The sequence below is a fragment of the Nyctibius grandis genome, chromosome 8, assembly GCF_013368605.1.
Source record: "Nyctibius grandis isolate bNycGra1 chromosome 8, bNycGra1.pri, whole genome shotgun sequence".
Classification (NCBI taxonomy): domain Eukaryota; kingdom Metazoa; phylum Chordata; class Aves; order Nyctibiiformes; family Nyctibiidae; genus Nyctibius; species Nyctibius grandis.
Window position 1 is genome coordinate 5,251,471 of NC_090665.1, and position 11,973 is coordinate 5,263,443.

Here is an 11,973-nt window from a genome sequence, read left to right on the forward strand (position 1 = left end):
TTCCTCAGGGATCATTTATTTCAGTTGTTGTCTCTAAAATAATGTCTCTCACACTTGGACAGTCTGTTACAAAATTCCTGTGCGTATTTGCAGGAACCCATAATGCCTATGGATCCATCATCAGTGCATCCAGATAATGTAGAATCGGGTAAGATCAATAATTTTTTTTCTTTAAATTACTGTAAGTTGCTGAAACATGAACTTTGGGTTTTGAAATGAAACAGAATGACTTCAAATTATTTTAAAAACCCTTTTGTTCATAGAACAAGAAAAATAAGATGGCTTCTTAATACTAAGGGGGGTATAAATAGAAAAATGTCTCAGTTTTCCATATATTATCAGTCTAAGAAACTTGGCTAAAAAGGAAGAATTTAGGCTCTCGGTTACATTTTCCATCAGTAAACTGTGTACTTTAAATGCCCAGATCAAACAAACAAACAAAAAAACCTTAACAGAATTAGCAGGGCTTCTGCTGGATCAGCAGCCAAACAGGTTCATTCTTGTAGCAGAGTGATGGTCCTAACAGTTGAATTTGGATGTAGACAATGATCAGTTGAGAAACCAATAAACCAGTGTTCTGCACAAGATTCTCTGTGTGTGGAGTCAAGATTAATCTGAAGAGATCTCCAAATGTAATTACAGGGTTTTATAGTAGCCATAATGGATTATTAATGGAGTATTGCAAAAGAATGATTCTCATGGTTTAAAAAAAACAAACAAACAAAACAAAAAACAAAACCCAAACCTAACAGTTCTGAATACTTACAATAGATGCATTTAAATTGTGTATCTCTGTGAGCTCTTGTGTGTGGGAAATTTTAAGGCAAAGGAAAATATTGTTGTGTCACATCGGTCTAATAATTTTTCTTGCATGTCTAGTGATTCCGTACAATCCCTCGAGTCATGAGAGCTTGGACCACGTTGGTGAAGAAAAAGAGGTAAAGTATCTTAACTGTGCTAACTGTATTCAGAGATCTTAAAGCCTTTGTATCTCTCAATTTCGAGATATTAGTAATTTAATTTGTCACAAACTGAAAACTAGTACATAAAGCACATTTGGGTTGCTCACTGGAATGTATGCATGTGTGACTTGCAAGCTGTTTTATTTTGAGTTGAGATGCACTTTGACTTAGTATAGATGTGTTTTGACTTAGAAAGTATTCCAGACTCCTCCAGTTTCATTTGTTTCATATCTGCCAAGTGTCCTCTGCCTCCTTCCTTTCCCCTCACATTCCTTTCCAGGACAGTGCAGTTTTAAGAATAACAAGTGTTAATTGAATTACTTGTTTATATTAATTTTGCTGTTCTATTTGAAATGCTAACTTTTGCAGTTGTTAAAGTTGGCAAGCCTGCTTACTGATTTCAAAGTATCTATCCATAGGCAATGAGCATTAGAGAAAGTGGCAAGGCTTCCTCCAGTCTGGGCCTTCAGGATTTTGATTTGCTCCGAGTTATAGGAAGAGGCAGTTATGCTAAAGTACTGCTTGTTCGATTGAAGAAAACTGAACGCATTTATGCGATGAAAGTGGTAAAGAAAGAGCTCGTCAATGATGATGAGGTAGGCAAGCTTTTTGTCAATAAATCAGGCAACTCTTCCAAAGAGCTTTGGTATCTACCACAAGGTGGGAGCCAGGTTGCTGGGTCTGCAGCCCTAATTGAAAATTACACATGTGGTTTCCCATGCATGTTATGCTACAGGAGGTTCACAAGACACGTAATAAATTTTGAGGTTTTCATTGACAGACTGGTAGCTCACAGCCACCCTCCTGTGCCAGTGGTTTCTGTCATGAGCCTCATTGCCTTTGTTGTCAGTGTCTCCTTTTGTGATCAGCACTGTCTGTGGCAGTGCTCCTGCAGAATTCAAGTTAATAAGCCTGGCTTGCTTCGTTGTTTCGGAGCAGCATTCCAAATCTCTCCTATTATGTTGGCTTGCTGTGCTGAAAAAGAAGTGGGTGCAGTCTGGCTTTCATATGTTCAAGTCTGGGTTTTTGTCACAAAGGAGAACTCACAATGTTTTTTTAATTGCTCTTTAAATCGGACCTCCATCTTAACAATTTGTAGCTTATACAGTGATTAGTGGAAACTAATCAGAATTACAGTATTAAACTGCTAAACAGCTCTTGTTGCTGAAGATTTCCTGTGTGTTTCTTTAGGCTACTCTGAAAAGACTTGAGTGACTGTGGTCAGAACTTTTGCATGTGTTTCTCAGTCTACCATTGGTTTCTTCTGCATTTCCTGATGCTACTTTACATTTGTCTGCACCACTTTATCTTTTATAAATGAGTGTATCTTTGTTCCCAAGTGTAGTTACACAATGAGGCTAAAAATACAGGACACTCAAGACAGGAGGAAAAAAAAAAAAAAAAAAAGTATGCTAAATTGTCTGTCTTCACATTGGAGAACTATATAATATTTAATTTATTGCAAGTAAAACAAGGACAGCAAAACACTTGAATATCTTTATGCTAATTTTCATTAATTCTTGACCTGAGAAGTGCAACAATCCTTTTCTGAATGTCACTTTTCTTAAATAAATAGGATATTGATTGGGTTCAGACAGAGAAACACGTCTTTGAACAGGCTTCAAATCATCCCTTTCTTGTCGGACTACACTCTTGCTTCCAGACAGAAAGCAGGTAAAGGTCATAAGATAATAAGAAGATACTCTTATTCAAAAATATTTCATACTGTTAGGCACCTCAAAGGCCTATTTAAAGCATTAAGTGTTAGGTAGGTAGCGAAAGTCAACGTACTGTAAATCACTGTAGCATTTTGTAATAATTTTCAGTATATATAAAATATAGTTATTGTATATTTAAACAACGTCCTTGCTGTTTGAAAAGGTGACAAGCTAGTGAAGGGAAGTGAGAAGAAAGTATTTGTAATACTAATAGTATTAACTACAAACAAAGGAGATTGAAGGGATCAGGAAGGAAAATGAGAAAAAATTTTTTTTTTTTTCAGGTTTGTGCATAGAAACTGATGTGAATCTACTTGGGTAGTCACATATGTAATAATGACAAGCAGTAGCTGAAATGGATTAGGAATGTGGGAAGGATTACTTACTTTAGCAGTAAAGGAATTATCTAGAGAAACTTTGTATACTTGATTTTTAACTTTGGGAGTTTATTCAAAGAGAGGGAAAATGGTGAAACCAGCCATATTACCAGAGGGATGGGAGGAGCTGACTTGATATTATTCGATAACAGACCTGTAACATCTCACACCTCTTTCAGCCTCGTATACAGTCATTTGTAACAAACTCTTGTGTGTTTCAGGTTATTCTTCGTTATAGAGTATGTAAATGGAGGAGATCTAATGTTTCATATGCAGAGGCAGAGAAAGCTGCCAGAGGAGCATGCCAGGTATGTCTAATTTCAGATTTCTGGCATCTAAACAGTTGGTTTTCTGACACAGTGCAGTACTGCAGAGATTATGGTGATGAGCTAGCAAGTCCTCTCTAGATGTTAAGGTTTTAAGGAATGTGAAACTGCATCCTCATTTTAATACTGCAAGCTACCATATTTTTGTTTCAAGGAGGAACTGTAATAGGAAGCACTTAGTTGTTGCTTTTATTAGCATTACACTAGATGACTTTAGTCTGATTCTGAATTTTTTTCTAGAAAAACACTGTTGTGGTATTTTTTTAACTGTCTAATGATATCAGTGTGTTTCTCTTAAAACAACTGCCACCAGCTGTCCAGGCAAATGCTGAGCTCTTGGTGCATATGCTTCATCTCAGATGGTGAGATGAAAGGGATGATCAGTAGACATCAATATTAATTAAAATAATTTTTAAGTGACTGTGGATAGAAACGTTTGTATGACTATAAACAAATTACTTCTCTGATGAAAAATAATAGAATACAGGGCATTATATTTAGAAAAGTATCATACTACCGAGACTGTTATTGTGGTTTGGGTATTTGATTACTTGAGTAATCCATATCTCTTTCTACACTAGGTTTTATTCTGCTGAAATCAGTCTAGCATTGAACTATTTACATGAACGAGGGATAATCTACAGAGATTTAAAACTGGATAATGTGCTGCTAGATTCTGAAGGGCATATTAAACTCACAGATTATGGCATGTGCAAGGTAAGCTCTAGTTCCTTGCTAACCAGTAAAATCAACAATTAAGAAATCGTCATGAATTAAAAGATGCAGAGACTTAAAAATGTGTAATTTCAAGATATTCATTTATACACAGTGCAGACAGGCTGTATACTCATTTCACTTCTACAAAGTGAAGTGAAAGGAGAAAAGAAAAAAAAAAAGCCAAAGTGCACAGGCTACACATGTATATACTGTTTATGTTTTTATAAAGCTGCTGAATCAGCTTGACTGGGAGGGGTAGGCTGAAATAGTCAAGATAGCTTGATTTCAAAAAGAGCAAGAGGTTGAAATATATCAGTCACACTTGCTCCCATTTGGGTTCTATGACACTTGCCATTTTCTCTAGAAAAAGTTTGTCACTACAAAGACACTCCTGGAGCACAGGTTTGACTTTGCTGTGGAATTGCCATTATGCTGATTTATTAGAACTATTTTAAATGTTACAATTTTGTCTAAGCAACTGAAAAGCATAAAGTAATACAGGTTGGAAAGGGCCTCAGGAAGTCTGATCCACCCTGCTGCTCAAAGCAGGATAAGCTATAAGATCAGGCCAGGTTATTAAGGGCTTTGCTCAGTTTGGTCTTGAAAACTTCCAAGGATGAAGACTGCACAACTTCTTTGGGTAGCACCCTCTTCCCCATTCTGCATCCCATGCTCTTCTCTGAAAAGCTTGTATCTGTCCATCGCAACACCCCGCTCATGTAAGCTGTTCCACCATGCCTCAGTTATTCCCACTTCCCTGTCGTTGGAGATGTGGTGGAGCTTACTAACCAAAACCTTAAAAGATGATGTCCTCAATAGGTATGTGCCATCCTTCCGAGACTCTAGATGTGACCTGCTTCTGTTTCTTATGAATCAAGTACTGCTTTGTATTCATTTACATACAGATTTAAGTGTAGTCTTACTAAACCGAAAGCAGTTTATTCAGGACACTTAAATTAACTCAAAAGAACTCAAAGTTCTTAGCAGAGGGGGGTGTGGGATCTTTGGCTCACTGTAAAGTATTTTCTTCCTATCTTTTCTTAAAGGAGGGTCTGAGGCCTGGTGACACAACCAGCACGTTCTGTGGGACTCCAAACTATATTGCACCAGAAATTCTCCGGGGAGAGGATTATGGTAAATTGAATTTTTCACTGCTACCATATAACTTTCACCTTGTCTCTTACTTCTTACTCGAGTTGTTTAGCAGTAGAAAAGTATAAATCTTCATTAGACACATTATCAGTCTTAATTCAGCATCGTGTCTGAAAAAGTAAATAAACCCTTCAAAGGAAGGGCAGAAAACACCACACCAAGCAAATGAGATACACTGCCTTCCACATTTTAAATTCTTTTTATTAAGAATAGCTTGAGTCTTCAAATGTATTATTATTTATAACTATTTTAGATACTACTAATGATATACTTGCAGTCTTGAATTGTGTTCAGTTTCGGAGCTTTATATTTGGCAGCAATGTAGCATTGATATATTAGATATAAATGCATTGCAAAGGGCCTAGATAGTAGACATCCCTTTCACAAATCTCGGTGTTAAAAATGAAATTGTCTGTGCAGTTGCTTGTTCAGGAAGTCCACAAGATTCCTGAAGCAAGAGATGTAGGACAGTATAGAAGGCTTGCTGTGTGTCCTTCCTAAGCTTCCAATACTGTGCCAAGCAGATCTTTGATCTCTTTTCTTCCCTTAAGATTTTAACAGGTTCTACAATTAGTTCCTAGTTAAAAAAAGGTATAATGTAATTTTAAATCTGCCATCTTATTTCAATCAAATGTCTCTTTCAGGCTGGCTTCACATCTTCCTTCCTTATCACAAACTTTATAGGCCCACCAGCCTATATCAGTCCCAGTCTAGCTACTGGAATTCATTTTCTTTAGCAGTGAATAGTAGAATAGTTATGCTCAGCTTGATAAATTACTATCTTGCTACTAATAAGAATCACCTACTTCCTCCTTGTCCTTATCCCCAGCCCTGGATAATGCACTGCTGGTTAGTAGTGACAAGGCTTCAATATTATCTAAACCCTTGTTAAGGTCCTACACCAGCCTTTAAACTTCTTGCGTTTCCTTTGTACAGCATTCCCTCCTATTGCGCACATAATGAACCGAGTAACGGCCAGTACAGTTGTTACGTCTCCTTTACTCAGATGATCAGAAAGACTGCCAATACTTAAATTTTTGAACTAATTCTTTCTTCTCAAAACGTGTCTGTTTTTAGCCCCAAAAGTGTTGGTATTTTTTCTCCAAGATATGTTCAGTGGTGTTTTCTCCTTTGAATTCCAGGCTTCAGTGTAGACTGGTGGGCACTTGGTGTGCTGATGTTTGAAATGATGGCAGGCCGGTCACCATTTGATATTGTTGGGAGTTCGGACAATCCTGATCAGAACACAGAAGATTATCTTTTCCAAGGTAAGTACCACGAGTGTTCCTACACTTCAGTGCTTTGTTTCTACTTACCTTTAATCTAACTTTAAAGATGCAAAGGGTGATACGAACCTTGTTTTCTTGCAGTAATTTTGGAGAAACAGATCCGAATTCCCCGATCCCTTTCTGTTAAAGCAGCAGGTGTTCTAAAGAGTTTCCTTAATAAGGTAAGAGCTAAAGGGGACTGTTTAAGACTTCTCAAGAGCAGCTGGGGTTTTTTTTTTTTAAAAACCTGTTGACTAATTTACCAGTAACCTGCAGTTACTACCCCAGTGTGATTGCCTGGCATAGTCAGCCTGCTCAGGGAGGGGTGGGTTGGGGAAAGAATCAAATTCACTTGTAATCTAACCAAGTTTGCTGTGATGAAATATATGGTATGTTTAAGTAGGTCTCAATAAAAAATGAAGAAAGATGGCATGATTATTTATATAAAATTCTGTTGAAGGCTCCCATATATTCATGCCTATTTCAGACAGTAAATTGGAACAGTTTCCAAAATAAATAATGTGAACTTAGTTCTTCAGTGTCCCTTGTAACTCTGGTGTTTCATTTCCCACAGAATTTTGTAACGTTTGGATTTTATTTGTGTGTAGGCCATGGCACCCATTTAGAAATATTTCCTTCCTTGCACAGGATCCAAAGGAACGCTTAGGCTGCCATCCTCAGACGGGATTTGCAGATATCCAGGGACATCCATTCTTTCGCAATGTTGATTGGGATCTGGTATGTGAATGCTCACTGGCTTGGCTTATTTTCTTTGTGTGCAGTGATGGCTTGACAACTGGTTTTGAGCACGAGAGATGACGTAAAACTTAAGCTCTTTACTTAAGGTGTACCATAATGATAATATAGAATCTTGTAACCCTTTTACACACCTGTAAGTACAGTAGATTAATAGAATGATTGTAGAAAGTATACAAAAGAAACTTAATAGTAACTTCCAGCCTTGTTTAAAAATAATTAAGTAGCTTATAACTCATTCTTGGTGTTACTAAGTGCATTTATTCTTAGATGGAGCAAAAGCAAGTGGTGCCTCCATTTAAACCAAATATATCTGGGGAATTTGGTCTGGATAACTTTGATTCCCAGTTCACCAATGAACCTGTGCAGCTCACTCCAGATGATGAGTAAGTAATGTAGAATTTAAGATGTTCTGATAAGTTAGTGAAGGAGTTACAAAACTTCACTGAATAGCTGTAGTTACAGTACACAGAGTTATACATAAAGCAGTAAATAACATTTTCTTCTGTTAGTTTGGGGAAAACTCTATTATGTATCCTCATGGTAGGCTTCATGTGGATGGATTAAGTATTGTACTGTGGCGTGATGTAAAAATCAACCAACAGTGGGAAAGTTGCTTTAAAGAATCTTAGTTTGGGGAAGGATGAATAAGTGCTATTTTACAAGTTTCAGTGGTGTCATCTGCAAGAAACAAATGTGTGACGGAAAAGACCTGTTTTGTCAAGTGGTTTATTTCTGGATTACTTTAAATCATGATATTTCTAGAATGTTTGGTTTAGATAGATTCAGTCTTGGGTGTTCTGGACAAGAGAAGATGCTTTGTTTGACTTGTTCAGGTATTGTAAATTGTTAGTAGTCTGATCGGATTACCCTGGCTGAAAAGCGTTGATAAAATGCATGATAATGTGTTTGATTTTGGTAGTGGATTTGTGGTTCCTTGCTCCTGAGGGGCCCTGATTTGCGACGAGGAGGGAAGGGCCTTTCTAGTTTGACTGAGTCACTGCTGTTTGCATTTTAGGCATTTTTCTAGGGTTTTGGATAATGTTCGTGTAGCACGTAAACACAAACAGTGAATAGTAAATGTTACCTATGCACCTTAATTAGGTCTGAGATCCAACTTCCTTCTTCATCCATTTGTAAATGCATAATGTACAAATAAAGTTTAGAAGAGTTGCTGATGCAGGTGCAGTATCTATCACATCCTAATGTTTTCATTTTTTTACAAAACTGACTGTTTTGGGAAAGTTTTAAAACTGCAAACCTTGCAGATTGCTTTATGGGGTGAGTATGTGCATGGGAACAGCCCAGTCACTGTTCCTGGGTGGTTTTGTGTTTTGTTACCATTATAGGGGCTAGAAAAAAAACAGTGGTAACTTTAAGGATAGAGAGGGACAAAAGAGAGAAGGAAAATGTTCTCAGTTGCGATCTGCTGTACAGGTCTAAATTCTAAGACAGTGAATATCGTTACCTTTTTAATTTTGCTGAACTAATGAATGTTTTTTAATCTTAATAGTGATATTGTGAAGAAGATTGACCAATCTGAATTTGAAGGCTTTGAATATATAAATCCTCTTTTGATGTCAGCTGAGGAATGTGTCTGAATTCTCCATTTCTGGACTGTGCCAATTGTTACTCTGTTTGTTTCTGCATGGATAAACATCTCTTCATTTGGATGCACTTGCATAAAATGAGTAACTGAACGTCTTACCCTTACCACCCAGTGTGAATTACTCACTAATTTTCTTTTTGTGTTAATTGTCATCAAGGACAGTTGTTATGCTGAACCTTCAGCTGCCAGACTGAAAACGGTAAACGTTCCAGCAGTCTTGCCAAACTTGAATTTGAATGTTGACGGTGGTCTCTGGGGCTCCTGACTGAGCAATGGGGTCTGGCTGTATCATCTGCCAATATAGCGTTCTGATAAAGGAAAGCTTTCTTATTGATTTAAGAATACAAATTGCATTAGAGGATGTAATAAAATATCGTTAAGGGAATTCCATTTTGCCAGCGAGATGAGTGAGACCTTATGACTTCTGTAGTTCTAAATCTCTTCTCTCTAAACATCTGATTTCCCTGTTCTCCTTAGGTATAGAAGTTAGAGCTATGTTACTGCCCTTCAGATTGAAATGACAGCAAGGAGAGCAGATTTTGGGATTGACTAGTTCCAGAATGGCTGCTTTCATAGGGTAAACTGATCCTGTCTAAAAGGAGATGATTAACTCAATATTAGAATCAATAGACTTTGCTCCAAAATGACACACTAGGAATTGTACACTGATACCCAGAGAGTGCCTTTCTGAGCCTGTCCCTTTCAGTGAGGGCTGTACATGGTATAAAGTGTCTGTTTAAATAAGTGGCATTCAGTTAATACTTTAAAAAGTGAAAATCTGTAGAGTGTAAGTTAGTAGCAATGGGCAGCTGGTATTGACGGATGTAGAACCTCATACTGTTATTTATTGCTTTTACACTTGCTGTCTAACTGTATCAGAACTGCATACGTTACAGCTATGGCCTCGGTAAGGGCATTGTTTCCTTTTTATAATCTTATTGCCATACTCTTGGAAATGCATTTGACTTTGGCAGTGGAAAAAGCACATCTAGAAAAAAAATAGGTGCTGTCCACAATGACTCCCTTAACTTCTCCCCTATAGATGGTGATTTATAATTGCAATTAAACCTTAAATGTTGGTAGACTCAAGGTTAATAGTAAAGCAACTGGAATAAACTGAAAGAACGGTTCAAACTAGGACTTTTGGGAGGGTGATTCTTACATTTCATGTTAGTGAACAGTGTAATACACAGCACAGATAATTCTTATTTTAATGTTTTAGGAATAGTTTTGAATGTCTTGGGCTGAAGAAATGCCAAATGTACCACTTTTTTTTTATTATTATTATTTTGGGGAAAAGGGATTAAGAGACACTGAAGAAAAGAATCTGTGTTATATAAGTAAGAGCTGTAAGGCAAGCTAAGTGTTACTGAAAGCAGATCAAAGTATCTGTAAGCACAAGTTAGCAAACCTTATCTAAAGCTTGTAATAAGACTTCTGCTTGGTCACTGTCTCTCCTTGAAAGTCCTTGTATGGTGACACTGTAAATTCGTAGCACAAATCTTCTGGTGTATGTTTTTTCACTTACATGTTAGCTTCAAGGAGAGAGATTGCACAAATACACAGTAGTGTCACGGTATGGTATTTAGTTCATATTTTTCTTTGCAACTTGAATAGGAAACTCTGAAGTATTGGGCTGAGTTGTCAGAACTGGGAGGTGATTGGAGGGGCCTCAGTTTCAGGGAAGCATTGAACCTCTGCACTGTTAAAAATCTGATTCCCTTAAACTCAAGTTTTATATTTTCAAATGTAATATATCAGAGTAAACCTACTTTTACAGAGCAGCTAATAACTTCAGCATGTTTAGTTCATGTCAAGTGAACTGCTTACATGCAGTTTTAAAATTGTGATTAATTCTTTAGCCTCTGACTTCTACACCCGCATGACTAGTTTAGACATCAGGACTTAACTGATATTAAACTTGGAAGTTATTTAAGGCAAACAAGCAAAGTCTTGTCTCTACAGTGGCTTAATTTCAGATGGGGTATTAAGTAAAATGGCTTTATGTAAGGAAGGGCATTTCTGCTATTCATCACAGAAGAGTAATGGAGTAAAACACTGTCTTTTGTGCTTAAAGCAAAAGTTAGGGTTTTTTATAGATAATGTAACAGAAAAGATACTTTTTCTATTACCTATCTAACCATTAAGAATGTTGCTAAGTGACAAACCAATGACTGTAAATCCATTTTTAAACTTTAATTTTCTCCAAAGTGCCATGATATTAACAGTTATTTTTTGTTACTGTTATACTGTTAAGCATATAGCAACTGTCATAAATATTCAGAAGGGCCATTGGGTGTAAACAGTCCAGTGCAGTAGGCTTTGTCTTTTGCAGAAAGTGTCTGCATCAGAAGCATGATGTATTTATGTGGAGTAACCTCCTTTTTGTATGCGAGTTGGATTCTTATGGGTGCTCTGCTAGTTAATATTGTCACAAGTGTTTTGCTGTTTCATATGGAATATGGTCTTGAACATTGTTGTGTAATCATTCCCTTTATTTGTGCACACTTTTTACTTTAAATAAAACATTTATATTAGGCCTCTGTGTGTTAACCTCTAAAACAAATACTGTGAAATGCTGGACTTTGCTTGGGACTGTCATTTGACCCTTAACTATCCAGGTCCCACAGGAGTGTTGTTCTAATCTTATAATTTCTTCTGGAAGGTAGCACTGGGAGAGACCTCAGAAATACCTCCCTCAGCCCGTGTTCCCCAAACACATCTTAGAATGGAGGTCCCTCTCCAATGTGCTTTGCCAGCCTTACATTCATCGTTCTCTATGGGGACAAGCGTCCTTGTAGGTTCTGTCTTTTGTTCCAACACCAGGGATGAAACAAAAGTAAGTAGTGAGGCGTCAGTCAGCTGTGCAGATACAGAAAGCTTCAAGTAAAATATAAAATGCAATTCTAGCTTGCATGACCAAGGACCTCTTTCAGCTGGAACTTCTAAGGTGTCATCTCGGCTGCCTGAGCTGGGGACTTGATGTTCAGAGCAACACTCATCTGCTGCGCTTACTTCTCCATGATTTCTGTCTTCGTTTCTTCAGCTCCTCCTCTGCATTCTCTTAGATTGCTCACACAGAGGGCAA

At 37.3% G+C, this 11,973-nt stretch overlaps 1 protein-coding gene across 2 annotated transcripts in view; it reads left to right on the top strand.

Annotated features, from left to right (window-relative positions):
- Positions 1-11,424, top strand: part of PRKCI (protein kinase C iota) — a 29,230-nt gene extending 17,806 nt beyond the window's left edge. For both annotated transcript variants that reach the window (XM_068406248.1, XM_068406249.1), the window contains 12 exons: positions 94-148; positions 880-938; positions 1,382-1,558; positions 2,539-2,636; positions 3,279-3,365; positions 3,965-4,100; positions 5,147-5,234; positions 6,395-6,520; positions 6,623-6,702; positions 7,169-7,258; positions 7,547-7,662; positions 8,790-11,424. In XM_068406248.1, the coding sequence (XP_068262349.1) occupies positions 94-148; positions 880-938; positions 1,382-1,558; positions 2,539-2,636; positions 3,279-3,365; positions 3,965-4,100; positions 5,147-5,234; positions 6,395-6,520; positions 6,623-6,702; positions 7,169-7,258; positions 7,547-7,662; positions 8,790-8,877 (1,200 nt within the window). In that variant the 3' untranslated portion in view covers positions 8,878-11,424. The remainder of the gene's footprint in view (positions 1-93; positions 149-879; positions 939-1,381; positions 1,559-2,538; positions 2,637-3,278; positions 3,366-3,964; positions 4,101-5,146; positions 5,235-6,394; positions 6,521-6,622; positions 6,703-7,168; positions 7,259-7,546; positions 7,663-8,789) is intronic.
- The last annotated feature ends 549 nt before the right edge of the window (positions 11,425-11,973 follow it).